At 35.2% G+C, this 22,507-nt stretch overlaps 2 protein-coding genes across 5 annotated transcripts; one reads left to right on the forward strand and one right to left on the reverse strand.

Moving 5' to 3' along the window:
- Nucleotides 1-294: 294 nt before the first annotated feature.
- On the reverse strand, nucleotides 295-18,396 carry LOC117564550 (uncharacterized). Of its 4 annotated transcripts, none has more exons than XM_034243375.2 (10): nucleotides 17,563-18,395; nucleotides 5,449-5,511; nucleotides 5,241-5,379; nucleotides 5,047-5,161; nucleotides 3,583-3,852; nucleotides 2,866-3,072; nucleotides 1,595-1,714; nucleotides 1,007-1,533; nucleotides 830-941; nucleotides 296-765 (listed from the first exon to the last, which is right to left on the reverse strand). In XM_034243375.2, exons 1-10 carry the CDS (start codon nucleotides 17,636-17,638, stop codon nucleotides 601-603), a joined length of 1,794 nt encoding a protein of 597 aa, XP_034099266.1. In that variant the 5' UTR covers nucleotides 17,639-18,395; the 3' UTR covers nucleotides 296-600. The 4 variants fall into 4 exon arrangements, with proteins under 4 accessions (XP_034099264.1, XP_034099266.1, XP_051858172.1 ...); XM_052002212.1 differs by having other exon boundaries at nucleotides 3,442-3,852; XM_034243373.2 differs by having other exon boundaries at nucleotides 295-765; nucleotides 2,866-3,852; nucleotides 17,563-18,396.
- A 1,394-nt stretch (nucleotides 18,397-19,790) lies between these two features.
- On the forward strand, nucleotides 19,791-22,289 carry LOC117564030 (protein grindelwald). Its single transcript, XM_034242633.2, has 3 exons — nucleotides 19,791-20,549; nucleotides 21,557-21,850; nucleotides 21,925-22,289. The coding sequence occupies exons 1-3, from the start codon at nucleotides 20,294-20,296 to the stop codon at nucleotides 22,104-22,106; spliced, it is 732 nt and encodes a 243-aa protein (XP_034098524.1). The 5' UTR covers nucleotides 19,791-20,293; the 3' UTR covers nucleotides 22,107-22,289.
- The last annotated feature ends 218 nt before the right edge of the window (nucleotides 22,290-22,507 follow it).

Raw genomic sequence — 22,507 nt, forward strand, 5'->3', positions numbered from 1 at the left:
TCTTGCGATGCTATAAATATTAAGCTTTATTGGAATTTACAAAAAAGTTGTAAACATTTGTTTAAAATATTTCCATTTGTAATTTATGTAATAACTCAAAATAAATGTAAATGACAAACAAAACAATTTATAAACTGTTTTATTTTATGGATATCTATGACAAGAAAACTATGTCAAGGTGAAGAAAACTCTGTAAATTTCAAATGTAAACATTTTATAGGTCTATTTGATTGTTTGTTCATTCAATTGATCAATTTTTCATTGAATTGAATTGAATGTTCCAGTTAATTAATAAATAAAAGCAGGCACATTTGACTTATTGACAAAATATTTATTGTAAACCCAAAGCTGAGCTGTCTGTGGATCCGAGCAAACACAACATTAATATTATTACAATACAAATATAGCTAAAAAGTCTAAGCTACCATAACTAAGTACTACAAATTGGAGATGGTAAAGAGATGAGCAACAATTTCATTGTCATTTTGATGCAAGTTTAGATTAAATGTTGAGAGCGCATATCAACAAAATGTATTGAATATAAAATGTGGTTAAGTGATATACATAAGTAATAGTTGAGTAGTTGATATCTAGTATAATCTATGATAGATAATGATGTGCTGCTGCTTCTGCTGATGTTGATGTTGATGATTTATTGATGCGTGCACTTGTTGTCCTTGGATTTCTTTTTACGATCTTCACTTGAATTCGATCGGCGTGTACCCTGAATTGGCATGTAAGGCGGCGTGGGGCTGGCGCTTTGATCTATAAACACATGATAGAATTAATAACTAGAGTTACACTCTGCAGTTTTGCATCGTTTAAATACATATATACCAAAGTTGCCGCCAGACTTGGAGTACTTCATATGGGGCGAGACATCGTGACCGCTGGACAAAGTGCTGTCATGTGAGCCCGCCTCCGAGCCAAAGTGTTCCGAACTGGAATAGAACAAAAGAGAAATTGATGTTCTATTCAAAAATAGATGAGTTAATAATAAATTTACCGCGTCATCGAATTGTGCTGATGTTGTTGTTGTTGTTGCTGTTGCACTGTTTCCGCAGCCATGTGCAGTGAGATGGGTCGCTGGCCTTGGATGCCTAGACGACAGCTGTCCACAGGCAACGTGTAGATGTCATCATCGCCACGATTGAGACTATGTGCTGCAGCAGCTGCTTGTCGCTGTTGACGCTGCATCGAGCCTTGACTCGAGCTGCTGTCACGTGTCAAACTCCCATTGGTAAGCAGTCCATTTGGTTGGCGCTGTTGCTCCTGCGCTTGGCGACTGCTGTTGAGCACATCGATGGGATTCGAATAGGCCTCCACATCAATGTCGTGCTGCGCTTGTGACGTCGACGACGGCGCCGACATACAGTCCTGGGGCAGCGACAACAGTGGACCACAATGCGAGGCAAGTCCATTGGTGCCACACAGCAAGCTGCTGCTGCTGCTGTTGCCACCGTTGGCTGCTTCCTTCTGTTGTGACTTGCGCAGACGCGCCTTCTCCTTGGCCCGCTTCACTTTGGCTTTCTCCTAGATAAACAAATTCTTTATTAGTATTCGAGCTTTATATGTTATTTAATTTTGAACCTACGCGCTCTTGCAGCATCTTGGCCAGCTCTTTGTCCTGCGCCTCGATGGCCAGCATGCGATCTCGCTGCTCCTGTCGCATATTGTCCTTGCTCTCTATAGCTTGTAGACGACGAGCCAGTATCTAAAAAGTTAGATGATGAAATTAATAATGATTATGATAATGGTTAAACAAATGAGTTTGTCTTAGCTATATTTTTTAGTATTTAAAGATTAGTTCCTAAGCTTGTACATAATTTTCTGTATATACAACTAGCTCGTTATTGTTATTATCATTATATTCGTTAACTAAAATTGATAAGAAATAAATAAATTGGTTTACTTTTGCAAATTAGTTTAGTATTTAAGTACATAAACCTGTCTCAAATCTCATTTTATAAGTGCTTTTCATGTATACTTTTCCATTATTATTATGTTTCTTTAAATGAATTTCTTTGACATAGAATTCGAATATTATTATTTGATATTATTCTTATAAATTCAATTTTTGCATTTAATAAACAGTTTTTAAGTCAAAATTGATGCATTTTTTATATAAAGTTGTACAAAAAGTACAGTTTTTATGATTCCGGAAAACTTTGATGCGAACCGATAAAAATTGTTATTGTTATGTTTAGATCGCAATGGTATATTTTGAATGGAATTATTATTATTCTTGAAATATACCGAATTTATATACCGTAAAAAATATAAAAATATACCGATGCCTATATTTAGTATATTGATAAGTACTCAATTTCCATATTGATAAGTACTCAATATACCAAATATAGGCATTGGTATATTTTTTACGGTATATAAATTCGGTATATTTCAAGAATAATTCCTTATTGTTCTTTCATACGTGTTTTTGTCTTCTCAATATTATGTTAATTTAAATTAGTTTCTTAACATAAAAGTATGAGATTGTTATTGCTATAAATAATTGAGCAGATCGTCTAGTAGATTTTGTTTTATACAAATTTGTTTGAATAGATGATTCTTAGTAAATTATTTTAGTATTTAAGAATTGATTTCAAGCTCTTAATTTAATTGTTTTTTTTAGGTATTTTTTCTTTTCAATATTATGTTACTTTGAATTAATTTTTTAGCTTATATAAGATTGTAATTGTTACACATAAATGAGCAATAAATTTAGTAGAATTAGTTTTTACATATGTACATTTACATTTTAAATACATTTCATATTAAATCTTAACCAGACTTATAAGATAATTACATCAATTATGCAAAAGTATTATATGAATAAATAAATAATTGACTTTGCAAACCAACCTCATCCTTTTGCTCCTGCTTGAGCTTCTTGCTCATCTCCAGCGCCTCCTCGGCGGGCACTCCAATGTCCCTCAGGCTGCCGTACTCGCAGAGATCAACGTAGAGCTCAATGTCGTCGGCATGTTGTTGCATGTGCCGCTCAACAGCTTTGGCATTTGGGAGGGCAAAGTTGCCCACCATTTGATCGTACTTTTCCGGCGAGAGTTTCTGAAATTTGTGTTCGGTTCGAAGTAAGTTCTCATTGGAAGCGGAACGTTCGATGATTGCTGCATCTGCTGCTGCCGCCGATGTTGCTGACATGTTGCGTATGCTGTCAGCAACATCGGCATAATCCACCAGCTCATCGATGGAGTCGATGTCGGGTGAATGCGAAAGCGAATGCGATTGCGACTGATTGATAGCATTAGGTGTGTTGTTGTGCTGGGATGTAGTTGTGTTGTTATTGCTGCTGTTGCTGTTGATGCGACGTGCGGATTGATGTGACTGTGGTGCATGAGCGTGATGGAAGCGTGACTGTTGTTGTAGCTGTTGTTGTTGCTGCTGATGTGGCGCGTGCTCGACAGCAGCATCACTCACCAACAGCTGATTATTGTGTTGTTGTGTCTGTAACTGTGCGTGTGCTTGTTGTTGTGCTTGTCTACTTGGTGTTGTTGCTGCTGCTGCTGCTGCGGCTGCTGTTGGCATTTCTAGTATATTTGGTATGAGCGATAGTCCTACATAGTTGTCTGTTTGTGAAAAGTGTTGCTGCTGCAGCTGCAATGGTTGCTGCTGCTGCTGCTGTTGTTGCTGACTGAGATATCTAGCCTGCTGTGAGGTGCTGGGCTCAAGGCTGCCATTGGTCAATAGCTGATGTTGTTGTTGTTGCTGCTGCTGCTGCAACTGTTGCTGTTGCTGTTGATGTATACTTGCTTTGGCTGGCCGTGGCGGTGGACGACTTTTATCGCGTGTTGCTGGCGGCGGCACGGGCGGCAGATTCACATAGATCTCCTGCAGATAACAAACAGTTGTTGATTGCAATTAATTGAACGAATGATTACTTTAATGAATACTTCAGCGCAACCAATTAAACTGATTTTGTGCCGCTTTAATTCGTATAGATAATGAGTAGACTTTCAGTTCGCATTTGCCATTTGATTTACATATTATTTTTGTTTTGCTACTGTTACGAGTATTATCAATATTCACTTGATTTCTAAATAATTACATGCCTAATAATTTTAAAGTATAGTATGTAGTTTGAAAATTTAATAGAAATTATTGTATTTAAATAAATTAATCATTAGCTTAGGAAAAATGTAAATTACTCCAAAACTTTCTATGCAAAACTTTGAAATATTAAAGTGAAAATCCATGATAATATTTTCTTTTTCTCACTACTGTTGTTTAGACTTCTGTTTCTATTCCTAAATGAAATTTTTTGGTTGTTTAGTAAAGTTTGAAGTGTTGTTCTAATAACATAGTGTTAAGGGTATGTACAAATTATGAATTTGTTAACATAATGTTAAAGTTTTACAAAACAACACAAAAGTTAACACAATGAAAATATCTGAAAATATTCTGTTAACAGTTCGTTTACATTATGGCAATGTTATGTGAACTTTTGTTAAGCCAATGTTAAATTTATGTTAACTAAATGTTAGAGTTATGAAAAATAAAACGTAAGTTAATACAATGGCAAATAATTTTAAGGAATTTGAATATATTTTGTTAACAGCACATTTACATTTTGTTAATGTTATGATTGTTTGTTAAATTTATGTTATTAAACTTCTTTATATTCTGTTTACATTAAGATAATGTTATGTTAACTTTTGTACAACTAATGTTAAAATTATGAAAAAAAAAAATGTACACAGTGACAATTTATTTTAAGCAATCTGAATATATTCTGTTAACACTCCGATTACATTACGTTAGTGTTATGTTAACTCTTGTTAAATGAATGTTAAATTTATGTGACTGTTAACTTAACAGAATATTAAGTTACTATCATGCTTCAGTTATGTAATTGGTTAGATATTTCACATGGTCTTGTGATCAGTATCAACTACTAAGGTAATAAGAAAATTAGAGATCAAATAATCTGTTTTTAGTTTCTCATTACTACAAAATATGAAAATTTGATTTAAAAGCAATCACATCGATTGCCATCGCAATATGCGATAATAATTTGTTATTCACCTGCATTTTCTGTGCTATAAGTTCGCTCTGCTGCAGCTCCTTCTGCTGCTGTTCCTGAAGATCACGCTCCAGCTTGTCAGCGATTTCTTTGGCAACGCGTTTATCGTGCTCCTCCCTGATGTGAAGAGATAGAGATATGACAAGAGAGTTATGAGTTGAGCAAATTGAAGTAAAGTCATAAAATGTAGATTTACTGTTCAGTGAGGCGTCTTCGATAGGCTTCCACCTGGCGCTGGGCCTGCTCCGTTTCCTTAATTTGTTCATGCAGAGCCGTGGGGAAATCTTCCCGCACTACGGCATTCCGATAGCGATTGCCCTTATAAAAGTCGTTAACTACAACGAGAATAATCAGAGGGAAAAATGTGTATAAAGAAAAAATGCAATCGCTTGTTGGAAACATACTCTCCTGGGACTGCAACTTGTAGGCCAGAGCGCCGTCCTCACGCACGAGCCATTCCTTGCAAACTGCAATGAGAAAAGCGTAGAGAAATGAGATGAAGAATTGACTCAGAGAGAGAGGGAGAGTGAGAGGGGGGAGATGTGCTTAAGTTATTAAGGTTGCCTCTAATCACCTTTTGATGGGCAATAAACTGTCAGCTCTGGCCGAACTTGATTACATTTCATAAAGATACTTAACAGCCACAACACGCAGCCTATCAAATTACAAGCCGAATCTAATGAAGCCCCACACACACACTTAAGGATTGGAAACTCGATGAGTCACGTTCCAGTCTCCGACTCCGTCTCAGTTCCAGTCTCCCTGTTTGCTCTCAAATATTGGGGGCACTTCGAACAAAGAAATTCCACAGAAGATGCACATGTTTCGTTGTGTTTCACGGAAATGCATTTGATGTGGCAATAAAACAAAAGTGAAGAAGTGGAGCAGGGGAAGAGAACTGAGGGCGGACAGCGGATGTCAGCATTTTGATCGATTTGCCGGGCAGCGAGATCTTTGTTTGTTGATAAGGCGAAAGCGTGGTATAAAAATGTACTTTTAATTGTGTGACCGCGAGTTGTGTGTGTGTAAAGAAGAATTTTCATTTTGCTGTTGATTGTCAGCTTATAAAGAGGGGCGCAACTTCAAAACTTGGAGCTCTCTGTTTATGCCTCGCTGTCATTTATCATTAGTCGGAGAGCAGTTGGTAATTGGTTGCCTGCCTTAGGGGGGCAGCAACTAAAGACTTGCTCACAAAAATGGAAAGTGCCAGACGAAAGACGAAAGTGGCCGCAAAACATCTCAAGTGCGACTTCCACATCTGTTGGAAGGCAATCAAAGTGATTCTCACTTATTAAGCTGTTTATTGAGCCACGAACTTCTTCTCAAGAAGCCAGCAGCGAAATTTACTTTTCATTCTTTTGTTTGTATTTATTACAATCATTTCCAGTGCTTCCTCTAATTGCTTTTTTTTACGATTTGATATGTGATATGTGTGCAGAAAAAGTTAAGTGAAGTATTCCCTCTTCTATAATAAAGTTGAACATTAAGAGTTATCAACTTTCGCATTAAATTACAACTGAGAATATTTGCGAATACGATAAGCAGCAAAATTATTTCCGCATTTCTCTTTTTCAATAGTTTTTATATTTTTATTTATTTGAGAAAGTGCTAAAGTTTTTTCTTCTATTGTAATTCAATATTATTTTTGCTAACTGCAAAATATGCTATATAAGACATATTTTTTCTCAAGCAAAACCTGTTAAGTCAATCTTAAATCTCTTTAAGTTTCAGGTTTGTGCAAGCATTCTTAGTCATCAGCTGTCCTATATATGTTAATATAGGTAGACATTGGCTCTTTTAACTTTTCCAATTATCACATAATAATCATCACATTTGTTCTGTACACATGTATCTCTAAGATAGCAAATTTCTACTTAAAAACGAATTCATAAAACACATAAAGTTTTCATCAATAAAAAGATTTTAAACGCAAACTGATTTTTATAGATCTTTCTTGTCGTTTATGGCGCAATCAACAATTTTCTTTATTTCTACACTTAACTTTTAGTTCACTTTAAATATACATTTCTAAGATCGAAATCATTGACCTTTATTTTTTTCATATTCTCGTTAAAAATCATTCAATGGTTTTCCACTTAAGGATCGCCTTCGATTTTACAGTTTTTGTGGTGATAAATTCTTTAAGGCAATTGAAGTGAATAAAGTCTAAGATTATTTTTATGATAAGTTACTTTTTCAATATTTATAGTTTACCTTAGGCTTAATTTAATGTTGATTTATAATTCACTGTGCTACTTTAAAAGTAATATTAATTTTTTAAGGTTATCCATTTGAGAATTTTTTCATTATAAAACCACACGTCCTTTGTTAGTCGATAATATAATTTTTTTTTATCATTGTGCTACTTTAAAAGTAATGTTCATTTGAGGATATTTTTCATTATAAAACCACACGTCCTTTGTTAGTCGATAATATAATTTATTTTTAACATAAATGATGAATTTTAAGAACCTTAATTTAATGTTGATCTAGAAATCATTGTGCTACCTTAAAAGTAATATTCATTCTTTTTAGGTTATCCATTTGAGGATCTCTTTTATTATTAAACCACACGTCCCTCGTTGGTCGATAATATAATTGATTGTTACAGTATTCATTGAGTGTATTCACACTCGTAAGTTACTGCACTCATTAGCTGAACAGTTTTCAAAGAGAGAGAGAGAGAGAGAAAGAGGGAGACGTAGTCAATCATAAGTGCGTTATCTATGCGACACTTGAAGACAATCGCTTTAATTTAAAGGTTCTTTGACTTGGCAACTTTGAGTGCAGCAATTAGCTGAACTCTGACCGTAGTTGTGGGAAAACTGGTTTCCCTATTCGATGCATGTTGCAATTAGAGCAACTTTTGCCTCTAGTTGAATTATGTGGCATGACCCCTTCTTGCTCTTCTCCCCCGTTCTAATCTTCGACTGTTGCTTAATTAACTGCAATTTGCGGAACTGAAAGTGCAACTCGTTGCTTGTTGCTCGAGGGGGACACGAGAGAGAGAGCGAGGAAAGAAAGCAAGACTTGCAAACATAATCAATTTAGCTGTTTGCTTTTCCATTTGATTTCTGACTGACCAAAGCAACAACCTAAGTAGATTAAGTACACAAAGTATCTGAATGTCTGTCTCTCTGTCCGTCTGTCTGTCTGTGTGTATTTTGTGCCCCTGCATATGATTCCAACCAATTTTGTAGCTGCTGCTCTGCATAAACAACAGCCAATGTATCGTTTTTTTATTCTCTCGTTTCTGCTTCTTTTTTTTCGTGCTTTATTTGTGCCCGTTCGACGTGATTGCTCCGGTTGAACCTCTCGTCTTACACATCACTGCATTTTTTTTGCGCTGACTTCGACAACTCGCATATGTACTCTACGTATGTACATATTACCAGCTATATATGCTGCCTTCCCCTCCTTCCTCCGATCTTCTACCGTTGTGGCATATGTTTATTGTGCTTTCAGCATACATATTACTTACTAAGTCTTTTCTGTCTTCTGTTGTTCTTTCGTCTGCGCGCTTGGCTTTTGCTTTTTTGCTTAATAGTGCTACGCATACCCTGTAAGCCGTTGATTACAAAGGGTATGCTCATTTCGAGGGGCGGAAATCCGCTAAACTTAAGCGTAACAAAAGGCAGCATTCATTTTGATAATTGAAGTATATTTTAAAGGAAGTTTTCATGGATAACGATAATGGCAAATCTAGTTTTTTGATTAATAAGTTAAGAAAAACATCTACAGTATCAAAATCCTAAGGTTATTCTAATGAAAATATTTAATGGCAATGCTACAGAAAATGACAATGATATGTCAAGCGTAATGATAGTATTTTATTGAGTCCCATTTGTTCCAGCTTTTTTTTTTTGATAATGTTATACACATTCTAATAATAATGCCAATGTATATTTTAGGTGTAACAACAATAAGGATAATTACACGCAGAATGACATTCTTTTTTATTGGCTTTAAAGAGAAATTTCTGAGTTTAGATGAGTAGAAGGATTCCTATTATTAATCTAAAATGTAAAAGTTATGCTAATAACAATTTTAACAAGTAAGAAAGCTACAGTCGAGTGTACTCGACTGTGAGATACCCGCTACCCATTTTGAATAAAATAAATATAATTTGCGGTATTTTCTCAAAATATACCGAATATACTGCAAAAATACTAAAAATATACCAAATGGTATATTTGGTATATCGACATAGTACCGCATTCAAAATATACCATAGACGGCACAATATACCAGATTGTCAGCCAAAGCAACTAAGACCCCTAGTAAGTAGGCGTTTTTGCCCATACAAAAATATTTCTTTTATAACTTCGACAATTTTTATCTGATCGCAACCAAATTTTCAGAAATCATAACTACTATAGTAGTTATTATATATACCAAAATTCGGAACTCTAGCTTTAAAATTACGCTTGTTATTCGATTTTTTTGTTTTGCGGGGGCGGAAGTGGGCGTGGCAAAAATTTGAAACAAACTTGATCTGCGTGCAAACATAACAAATGTTGTCGAAAAAAAATTATAGCTCTATCTCTTATAGTCTCTGAGATCTAGGTGTTCATACGGACGGACGGACAGACACACAGACGGACAGACGGACAGACGGACAGACGGACATGGCTATATCGTCTCGGCTGTTGACGCTGATCAAGAATATATATACTTTATAGGGTCAGAGATGCCTCCTTCTACCTGTTACATACATTTCCTGCCGGCACAAAGTTATAATACCCTTCTACCCTATGGGTAGCGGGTATAATAATAATGAAAATGATAATGCCAAGCTTAACGGTAAGCCTTTTATTGATATGATTGATAATAAAGATTGATAATAATAATACTACTCATGATTATAATTAGCTAAATTAACTACTAATTAAATTCCTAGACATCAAGAACATATTAAACAACATATAAATTAACTGTCGAGTCGAAGGCCTTAGTAGCTAGCACTACCTTTTTTTTGTTATTATATTATTTTGTATTATAATTAACATGTAAATAATCATAATTAGCGTCATTTTTTATTTATTTTCCATTTTCATTATATTAAATTTAGTTAAATATTGTATTAAATACTAAGTCGAGTAAATAATAGTAAAATTAGTATTAAAAATACGTTTGTTTTAATGATGAATAAACAGAGAATTATTATTTAATTGCGCAAATAAGTCTAGAGCATTTTGCTAGTCTGTCATACCCAAGAGAAACCCTTCGAACTCGTTATTATGCACAACGTATGGCGAATAAAAATGGTAAAAATGAGTTAAACTTTGTCTCGCGAGCGGTCAGCAAATGTTGACGTTAACTTACTGTACATTTTACACCAGGCCGTTAAATAATTTCTCATTATTTATTGTTACTTTATTTGCTTTTCGTTATATGCATTACTATCATATTGTATTTAAAAGTCGCAGGAAATGGGCAAGGCCGTAAAAGTGTTGCAAATATGTCGATGCAGCTGCAAAATGACGAAAATGACGAAAATGCACTTGTCACACACGAAATTTGAAATTCTTTTGATTTCCTGTTGAACACACATACTTTGAGATACTAAGATACGCGGACTCATTGATAAGCCAAGCAAGTAACTCACGTAAAAAGAATGACAGCTGATTTATGAGTCGAAGTCGCAGTGGAGTTCTGTTTTTTTATTTCAGGGAAATTGTTTTTTTTTTTGTTAAATATGCGTATTTATCTTGCCCTGAAACGGGTTTCTTTTTGCGCCAAATAACAGTTGACCTCCTCTCTTTGGAAAGACAACAAAACAATTGACACACACACTGTGTGTGGTGCAATGTGGGTCGCCAGCAGTTTATTGACTTGACCAAAAAGAGAACCCCAACGGGTTGGGTTAGTAAGTCAGCAACGCAGTGGAGTCCGAATGCGTCATGCAGCGAGTTCAAAGGAATTCCAAAAGCTCGCTCAGCTGATCGCCAAAAAGTTGTTGGTTTACATTTTGATGGTGTTAATTGTTCGAATTCCGCAGAACAAAGATTTTTATACTTTTCAAAACGGGTTTCGAATTTATTAGATTCTTTATTATATGTAATTATTATGGATTATATATTTTAAACGTGTTTTGGATTTATGAATTTACATGTAATTATTATAAACTAATTATTTTAGTATAAATGTGATGTTTCATTCAACAAAAAAAAGTGCTGATGAAATGCATTGAACTGATTACTAACCGGTTCAAAAGCCAATTCATTGTTTGCATAATGATATAACTAAGACTGTGGCCAACAGGTTTAGCTCTTGTTCTGTTCTTTATTAAACCAGTTTATTGAAAAGAACAATGTTAATTTCATTCAGTAGCTGGTGGGAAGTGTGAGAAACATTTTAGATACATTTCGAAATGTTGCTAAATTAATTTTAAGGCACATTTAAAATAATTTCTTATTTAATACACAGAAATTTCATAAAGATGCTTTTATAAAATATGAAAAATTATTTATTTATAATATTTACTATAATTAATTCTTCCGATAGATGTGAAAGATCATTAAATTATTATAAAATAAATATTCTTTGAATATAAAATTTTGTATTCAATCTGAATTTCTTTGCAATTTTCAGAAATTTCCCTTTCTTTCTCTTTATTTTAATAGTAAATATTTTAAGCTTCTTACGAGAAATGTGAAAGAAAATTTAATTGTTATATAAAACATATTCTTTGAATATAAAGTTTTGAATTAAATTTCTTTGCAATTTACAGAAATTTCTCGTTCCAGAATATTCTATTCATTTGACAAAAACTTTTCTCAAAAATGTAACCTATTAATCCAAATAACATTACTTTTTAAAACCATTTTTTTTAAGGAAAATTTATCTGAAATTCTTTAAATGCAACTATGCGTGGAAAACGCTTTTATTTAACCCACATTCAAGAGCTGGCTTTTCTCCTGCTGAGTGTAAATTGAAGGCCACTAACTGAAGTGATTTTCCACAGCAATTTTCTCACTTTTGTTGGTCACATTCAAGAGAGAGAGAGAGAGAGAGCTGTGAGCAGAGACCTCAATTAACCTTCAGAGTGCATTCAATTTCAATTACAGTTCACAGCATTTTGCAACCGCCAACACTTTGGTGGCACTTGCAAAAACCTTTCTAGGGCTTCCATCAATGATTTTTCCCTTCTCCTCCGTTTTCCCACCTGTGCTTTTTCCATCTCTTCCATTCTCTCGACACCCACAGCAAGTTCAAATTGTGGTTTAAGCCTGAATGGTTCGAAGGGGAAGTTGAAGACAAAAAAAAAAGGCGATCGCGTGAAGAGTTACACAAGCCGCAAAAGAAATTGGAATATGTAAAAAAAGAGCATTTGATGCATATGATAAAGAGGAAAAGCAAAGCAATTATAAAGCAGAGCGGAAAACCAAATTGGAAAGTCGTTTTTGTTGACGACTGCTCAACGTGAAAATTTATGAGAGCCTACCAAAAAAAAAAAAAAAAAAAACCGAAGGAAAAAAAATAAAACAACACAAGCAGGAAAAATGGTTGTCGACTGCATTTCATTGCGATGCATTGCAATGCATTGATTAGCTGGCTGAAAGTGGAAAAACCTGACTCAAGGTTGTTGAACATGCCACCAAAGAGAGCCAAGAGACGACGACGACGAGGAGACCCAAACAAATATGTGGCTGCAACAGCGACGCCGACGCGACGGCGACTGCTGCAACGTGTGGCAGGCAAGGCGAGAGTTGACTATTTGAATGTGGCAGCTGATGGATACACACACAACACAACACAACAAATGCAGCCCTCGCAACACACACACACACACACAAGCAAGCATTGACCTTAGCCATGGCCATGATGATAATATAAATAATCATGCTGAAGAAGCTGCTGGGAAAATATCCAAGTTTTGTGGGTTTCAAATGCTGATTAGCCAACTGATCGATCGATCGATTGACTGACTAACTGATTGATTTGCTGTGTATGTATGTGTGTTATGGCCCAGAGCAATAAGAGAATGGGCCATAATTATGCATTCGGCAGTTTTCAGTTTTCAATGCTTGACTTTTGCCCATTTCAAATTAGCGTAATTTCAGTTTTGTTCAGCTCCGAAGCGTTTACAAAACTCATTACGCGCCAGCTTTCTCCCTCTCAACTATGAATATGAATATGAGTGTGAGTATTCGTATAAGTATGAGTATGAGTACTTGGTGTACTCTTTTGCAAAACAGCAATTGTGTGTTGCAGGTTAATCAACGCTACTAACAACTGCAACTAGTTTAATTTCGAGAAAATATCTCGAAAAACACATTTTTCGCTCTCATTTGTTGTGCAAGACAGCTTGACAAAGACCTGCTTTATTTATTTTCCCATCATTTCTAATAAAAATCTAGATTTAAACACAGTTTAAGTAGTTCATAAAACTTGAAAAGAAATTGCACAGATCAAAGTGATTCTTAAACCGTTTTACAATCTTGCCAACCAGTTTGTTAATTTCTAACGTTAACTACAGTTTAGTCAGCAATATTTTTGAGCTATAATTACTGCAATAATTTGCAGTCTAAGATGCAAATCATACTCTAATTAAGTAAACAGGTTGCAAAGAGTACGGTAAGATCAAGTTTAGCTGATAAAACATAGCGCGTCTTTTTGCAGTAAGTCAATCAATTGAATGCCATTCAGATAGAGTAGAAGGACACAAATTTAGTTGAATGCAAGTAAGAAAACTAGTTCGGGCACACTATTATTCTTTAAATATACCAGATTAATATACTAAAAAATACTAAAATATACTGAACTCTATTTTTGCTATATCGATATACTATATACTATACTACTGTATGTAGTATATCGATATACCAAAAATAGCATTTAGTAATAATAGCAGTTAACACTCCAAAGCACTATAAAGCACAAAATATACCAGATTGTAGGCATTTTTTGTCATATAAAATGATTCCTTATACATTTTTGATCATCTCGCAACCAAATTTTCAGATATCGTTGATGTGGATCAAGAATTTATATACTTTGCAGAGTTATAAGTTCTAATCTATGGATAACGGGTATAAAAATAGTTTCAAAAGTATGTGAAATCATTTGGCATTAAATCTTTTCTTTATCATTAAATAAAATGCATTTTATCTTGCATTAAGTCATGGTTATTCTTAAATCAAGCTGTCTTCTTATCTTTAGCTGAAACCTGTTTAAAATGTACTATATAATCAGCTTAGTTAAACTGCGTATTATATTGTGAATATTCACTGAATTAAATAGATTGCACTTCCGTCATCTTACTATCACAGCTAAACTGCTCTATAATAAATTTAAATGAATATATACTATTTAGGTAATTGAACTAAATTGAAACATTTGAATAAAGTTTGGAATTCATTAATAAAATCATAAAATTTGATTTTTTATTTTCTTGAATAGGTTTAAATTTAAGAAATTTAAACATAAACGTTTGCTTTGTGAAATATTAAGAATTTTATCAATTAACACTTCAAAAATTAGTAAAAATAACATGAGAAATTATTAATTTCTTATTCAACTATTTTTGGAATTAGTTCTAAGAAGTGCTGAATAAATATTTTAAAAATAACGTTCAATAGGAATATAATAATTATTGCAATTTTTATAATATTTCGCTGTTTAGTTTGTTGGAAATGCCATTAAAATTGATGAGAAATTGTTTAGTCATTTTTATGTTAACGAAAACTACGCTCAAATATCTTAGAATTTTTTTCATTTACAATTTTATAAAAATACCTAATACTATATACTAAATATATATACTAAATAAATATACTACTAATATATATACTAAACAAAAATAATATTCTTTAGGCATTTTATACTTATTGCACATCTGTTAATATATCGGTTTTATTCTGTCGTTAAAATTTATGAGAAATCATATAATATATTAAGATTTATGCTAATACTAAGCTAAAATATTTTGCAATTACTCATAAAAAGAATTTTATATGTTTATAAAATTTGCACAACTTGAAAGAGTTTTGCAGACGGCATTTTTCATAACTACTGCGCTAAATTCAAGACAATTGCGACTTTAAGTTCATTTTTGAAAAGAAACTTTTAAAATCTTTTGTATGCGAAAACAATTATGTAGGTAGTTGCTTTGCTGGCTTGGCTTTTAGGTGGCATCTCTAAGCTGCAACCAAGTGGAGACCTCTTTGTGGCACTTGCACATCCTGTCGCCGACAAGTGAATCATGCGAGGCATGCAACGAGGCAGGCAAAGGGAGGCGGAGGAATGCCACAGAAACTGCATTCAGAGTGAGGCAGTTCAGTTGAGGCATCTCGTCATGCAACTGTCGACTGTTTCATTCCATTTCCTTGGTCTGCCTCCTCTCTCCCTCTCTCCTTGGCAACATTCCCCCACTCTCTCACTCACTCAGTTAGTCAGTCAGGCAGTTTGTCAGTCAGAAAAAAAAGAGGCCAGCGGTTGAGTGCCGCAGCCTGGATGGATAGCTTCGACTGGGGACTATGTGGAGAAGTCTTTTGTCTTTAGTTCTGCGTGCTTGGGCGCAAATGAAGCGGCTGCCCGAAGGAGTCAGCTGTTGGCTATGCACGCGCATGTGTGTATCTTTAAGATACAAGATACTCGCACAATGAGTGGCAAGCTCTTTGCGCTTCTTACTTGATTTTTTCTGTTTTATTTTGTTGCTTTTTCTTTTGCATGTCTACTCACATCAAATGGAAAGTGCTCGCAGCACATTTTTGCACCTCATTTTCCCTTTCAAACTCTCGAACTAAAAACTGTTTGCATTTAGTTTTTGTTTATTATATTTTTTGTTTTTTGATGTTGTGTGTTTAATTTTGTCCGTCACTGACCCGCTGCTGACTGGCAGGTCATTGTTTTTGTTTATCGTTTCATGAAAAAAACTTTCAAAAAAACAAGTCCCAACTACAAATTGCCAGCAACCCCTTTTGCGACAGGTCGAGAAAGTTTCTCTCCGCATCTTTCGTTTGATTAGCATAACAAATATGATGACTAAAATTTGTTTTTATTTTTTTTTTCGCTTTGGTCTCTCGAAAAAACAGTTTTTTGTTTGTCTTGTCGCAGACTCTCGTAACGTGAACTTTTTTAATTGATCCCCAAGACTTGAGCTTCGATGCAGTCACAGTTTCAATTTCCCCCACGGCCACATTTCATTATTGAGCTTCCCCCTCTTAATTATAAATATGCTTGTGTGAAATGAAGTAACAAATTTCATGCCATTGTTTGTTGTTATGACTTCTATGGCTTGCCTCATCAAATATTTATGTAAATATTTATTATTTGTTATATAAGTTTTTCGTCTAATCAACGAGAAACGTGTCGAAGTCTAAGACCTCCAAAATGATTCATTTCTAGATATTTTTCGCTACAATTGGTAGCTTTCATATTTTATATATATTCTAGATATGGTTTCAATGCTCTTGGGGGATTTGTTTATGGGAAATCAACAATAACTGAAGTGGTAATAACATTATTAGAGATGTTTATTTATCTTAACTGATTTAACTATTTCATTAATTACAATAAATATGTTTTGAACAGTTGGCAAACAAAAAACTGAAGTTTAGTGAACAATGAACGTTCTTTCATTAAGTTATTTCACTGTGAAAATAATCTCCAGGGGTACTTTCATTATCATATTATATTTTTTATATTTATAAGAATCAAATAAGCGATAAAACACTGTTTTTTTTAAGATCTTCAATTGTTTTGAACTGAATGCTCTTTAAATTGTTGTTAATTCTATTAAAGTATTTCTTTTCAGAATAATATATATTTTTAATAAATCAATTTTTAGGAATTTCAATATTAAATATTAGCTATCTTGACTGCATTCCAATAAATATTATTCTATATTTCGTATAACAAAAAAAATGACATATACATAAATCACAAAATATTTGGTACTTTTCAAAAATTTCTTAAACATTCTGAACTATTACAAATATTTCAAGTTTTTTTTAATTCTCATAAACAGAAAAGTCATCAGGGAATTCTTAACTTTAAATGATGATCGAAAAGGAATGTAGCTTGAAGAATGCGAAAGGTATTCAGACCTATAAAAGTATTTAAAATTGCCGCTGAAATATTTTATTACAATCATTGACTATTTTTGATTTATGTTCTAGTTTAACTGTGTTTAAATTCTTTTAACTTTATTTAAAATTCTATTTCTTTATTTATCCACTTAATACGCTCTCTTCTAACTTCAACACATAAATTCTATCTACTAAGAAGTGGCAGCAATTAGAACTCGAATGTGCCACTTCCTGCACACTGTAATTAATGATTCTACTAAAAACAAAATTTGAAACAAAAACAACTACAAAGAGCGTAACATTTTGAAATTCACCCCAACAACTAATTGACAAGTCTCTTCCCCTCTCCACTCTTCCATTCTTCCATCACTTTCCATGCTCATCATACGCAACCAATTTGAAGTGATACGAAAATAATTTGTTCGCTGAGGCAAAAGAATCCAACGAGTCTTTGTTGTTATTGTTGTAGTTGTTGTTGCTTACCCTCATTAACATGTCCTGATCGTGGCAGTGATTCCTTTTTGGGCACAGCGGCCGTTGTTGTTGTGAAATTATTCATTATGGTGCGAGTGAGATGGACAGATGTACGAAATGCTCTCTTCTGTCTCTTCTCTTTCTCCTGTCGCCGTTGTTTCGCTTGAACAGGTGTTTAAATTACGAGCTCAAGGACGCTATATTGTTGTTGTTGTTGCTGTTTTATGCTAAGCAGCGTTTCAGTTTCAGTTTTGAGTTTGATGCTGCCGCGCCTTTCTTCCAGTTGAACGAATCGCGGCTGTCCAACTTGTTGTTGTTGTTGCTGCTGCTGCTGTTGAATGAGCGACACGGCGTCGCTTTCAATAGATAAACAATAGCAGAACTCGTAGCGAGAGTGAGATAGAGAGAGATAGGTAGATAAAGCAAAAACCTGACTTGATTTTTTAGAAATTTTTTCACTTAATTGCGTCGCTTTAGTTGCGCTCGTTTATTATACGCGATGCTCTTGAGACTGCTGCTGCTATGCAATGCGGCATCCACACGCACTTAGTTATGTTGCTTGCAAGTTGCAACGCATTTCACTTTCACGCCACGGGATTTATTTATAAATATTCACACCAACAACACGAACTCAAAAACATAACACAAAACACAAACACAAACAACGCGCGCGTCGATGGCAGCTGCAATTTTGTATCTGCCCCAAAGCCCAAGCAGCAAAAGTCAGAACTCGCTTCGTCCGTAACTAGCAATTGCTGCTTCTCAATTCGCAGTTGCCGTTGTCGTCGATGTTGCGTTGACGCGCTCGCAGCCCTGCAACAAGCGAAAGCCGCTCAAACGAATGCGGGCAAGAGGTTGGTTCGCTTGCAAAGTGACCGCAAGTAGTATTTTAAAATGCTCTAAACCAGAGCACAAAATATACCAAATATACCGATATCAATTGCAGCCAGCGATACATCGCCAGATTTCAAATGAAAATATATTTGTTAGTTTAATTAAATTAAATTATATAAATAGTTTCGTATTTTCATTGTTTTAACAATTAAAAATAAAATATAAATCAAATTACTTGTATTATAAATTGTTTAGATGCTATTGAGTAATGCGCGGCGAGAGATTTGAATTTACAAGTGCTGCCAATTTCATTCACAAAACGGTCACTTTGTTTTGACAGTGCAGTTTTGTAGATCAACGAATTAAACAAATTTACAATTAAAAAAGTTTTGTCTTGAATAAATTGTTGCACATTCTAGTTTTGTTTTTCTGATCTTTATATGAAATGCAATGCAACTTGTTTGCAATTTGTCTTGGTTTGTTTTGTAATAAATCCAGTCAGGTCTTAGCAGGGTTTCACACCATGCTTCAAACTGTACACAGTTGTCATCAAACTTTTTTAGCTGCACTCGGCAACAAGATACAAATAGCAAATAAAACGCGCTATGAGATTCTATAAGGTTATTGTTTATATTGTTGACACATAATATTAAGTGTTTGCACATTTTAAGTATATAACTATGAATAAGAAATGCGGAACACAAAGTCAGAAATAAGTTAACAAACAGATTGATAATTTTTACACTAATTAAAAGAAATGGCAAATAATCAAATTCAGATTTATATAATTTCGAATAAATTAACAGCAAGTTGACGTCAAAATCGCATATTGTTTATAATTAAATCTACGCCAGCCGCAGTTTTATTCATAAAAATGAACGAATCTCTCGTCTGCTCTGCGTGAGTCAACCAACATTTCAATTGCCTCTTGGCTTTATCAGGTGCTTTTTTTAGCAAAGTAAAAAAAAGTTGTAAATTTTTTGTTTTTATCACTTGATGCTGAATTCGAAGAAATTGAATTAAAATACCGGGTACAAAGTCAGCACTCAAAATATCGAAACAAAATAGAAATGAAATCTCAGTTACGAACTCACACACACACACATACACAGAGACAGCGATGCCTGACTACCTGTCTCATCTATAGCTGCAGATACACGTACTCACAGATACCAGATACTTTCGAGTAAACAAAAATAAACAAAAGTCAAGTCAACTCGTTGAGCACATTTTGCTAATGTTTCTCTGTGTATTGGTGAGTAACTTCGCTAGTGTATGTGTGTGTGTGAGTGTATCTATGTGTGTGTGAGTATCTGTGTGTGTGTGTGTGTGTGTGTGTGTGTGTGTGTGTGTGTATCGAGCTGTTGTTGGTAACACTTCGATGCGAGATCGTCGCTGTTGCCAGTTGTGACTTGAGTGTGGCTCAAAGCGAGTCGCCAGCGGCTGGCGTAGAAAATAAATTGCGTGTAAATTTCTAAAACAAATAAGCAATAAAAAAAAGTGCACAAATTATTCCAAAGCATTAATAAAATAATAGAAAGCAAAGTGCAGTTGCTGAAAAAACAAATAAACATTGTGCGATCGCCAAAAGCGTTAAAGTGCACGGAATTTGGCCAAGTTAAAAACAAGTTTTAAAGGCGGCACACACACACACACACACGCAGAGAGAAGAAGCGAAGCCGAAGCGAAGCCAGCAATTAAAGAAAGAAGTTCGTTGAGGGGCATAAAGTGAGGGGCGGGGCTGAGTTATGAATCATAGCCAAGTGGCTACAAAAGAAACAACAAAAAGTGCCAAAGAGCCACAAAAATATTTTGTTGGGGCTTGTTAACTGTATGTAAACAAGCGACATAAACAACGCTTAATTCGACACCAAAATCGTGGCAACTTCTTCTTCGTCTTCGCCTGATGCCTGCCAGGGAAATGCGTCCACTCAATCTCTCCATTGGAGCCTCGCTCCTGCCCAGCTTCTCGCTGGTCACTGCGGCAGCGGGCCAAGGAAACATTCGTGCCGCCGAAGCTAGCCGAGATTGCTTTGGCAAAGTCTGCCATGTGGTGGACGAATATTGCTCGCATTTTGCGGAGAGCTGCATGCCGTGTGCTGGGATTTGCAATGTGACTTCACACAATTATCAAGCGGATATGTGTGTCCAGGAATGCTCAGGTAAGTGCTGCAATTACATTGCATTCCCCATCGATTACATCACAATTGGTTTTCCAAGCACTTAATTGTGCTGTATTTTAACAATCGATTAGCTCATTGTTTGGGCTGAGTATGCAAATATCGCAAAGTCTGCTGAGGGAGTCGAGAGGTTGATAACTAGCTATTTTTGCGGTTTATAAGCTTCCATTGAAAAATAAATACAAGCGCTAAGTTTGTAGATTTTGTTGTTTATTTTAATAAAAAGCTGCCGAGTCAAAGATAAGTCGTGTAAGCACTTGCCGATAACACTGCAATTTCAGAGGTGCTGCATCATAGAGTAATAATTGCATTTATAATTAGTCTATTAAGCATCAGCGAACAGCTAATATTACAAACTGCTTTAAAGTATGAATTTCAAAAGTGCAGTTGATTGGCAGCACTGCAGCTTAGTCAGGCTAGTTACAATCTATGGGCAGCACTTAATACGCAAGCTAGGCTAGCTTCTTGCTCGACTTCAGATAGATTCCTTATGCGCTATCTCGCTCTCACAGCCGTCAGGCGCCATCTACTAATTATGGGCAGCACTTAATACGCAAGCTAGCTTCTTGCTATGCTTTCCTTCAGATAGACTCCTTATGCGCTATCTCGCTCTCACATTCGTCGGGCGCCATCTACTAATTATGGGCAGCACTTAATAGGCAAGCTGGTTTCTTGCTATGCTTGCCTTCAGATAGACTCCTTAATTATGGGCAGCACTTAATATGCAAGTTTGTTTCTTGCTATGCTTTCCTTCAGATAGACTCCTTAATTATGGGCAGCACTTAATACACAAGCTTGTTTCTTGCTATACTTTATTTTAACTAGACTCCTCAAGTTTAATATCGCTCTGGCTGCCGTTAAATTCGAAATTCACTTATTATTCAACGACATCACTCTAAAAATGTTTAAAGTAAAATCAATATTATAATTGCATTAAATATAAACCAACAACTTAATATTAATCGACTGCCCTTTGCAATCATTCACAGCCTTTAACAAGTATGAGCTGCTCAATTCCGAGTTGCACAGCATCAAGAGCACACAGAATTTGATTTTGCTGCTGCTGAGCATACTCCTCATAATGATTGCCATACGCTATCTCCTTAAGTGCCTGAGCTGGCTGCGCCACAAGCGTTGCATTCAAAAGTTACTTTCCCGTCTGCTCTCGAAGCCATATCAGAGCAATGCCAATGGCAAGGATCTCAATGCCACAACCATACAGAATTTCAATGCCATAAACCGTGACATTGAACGGGCGCCGTCTCAGATCTACAGTGTGGCAGGTAAGTGGCTAATTTATGACCATCTTCTACCTGAACATTCATTCTAATACAATTTCCCATTTTACAACCGACAGACGCTGAAGGATCTGTGGTGACCATGGCGACGCCAGTGAGCACGCGCTATCCGGCCGAGAATAGCACAACACCAACAACGGTAGTCACTGAAGTCGGCTATAACTATGGGTACGACAATCAGGCAATGGTTGTAACGCCAGTCGCTGAGAAACCTGGCACAAATGCACCACCAGCTTTCTAAATTTACTTGTATCATCATCATTTCACACAGCAGCTGCTAAAGCAAATGAAACAGTGTGCATCACATTGAAACTAGTGATATTTTATATTTGTATGACCATAAGCAATTGAAATCAGTTTGTAAAAATACACAATCTAAGTTACTTTAAGATTACCAGAGAAATAAACTTTTGAATTAAACGTTTCCGATAACCCACGACGATCGAGCCGCAGTTTCGATAAATGGTGGCGGCAAGTCGATGCTTATTCCATCATAGTGAGACCGTAGCGTGGCTTGGTATATTTCTGGCAGTCAAAATATATCATTGGAAATGTTGCCTGTGGTCACACCAGTACAAGAAAAAAGCTTAACGAAAAAACATGGCGCGCGCGTTAACGTTTACAAAAATATTGTTATTTAAA

Source organism: Drosophila albomicans, chromosome 2L, assembly GCF_009650485.2.
Source record: "Drosophila albomicans strain 15112-1751.03 chromosome 2L, ASM965048v2, whole genome shotgun sequence".
Taxonomy (NCBI): Eukaryota; Metazoa; Arthropoda; class Insecta; order Diptera; family Drosophilidae; genus Drosophila; species Drosophila albomicans.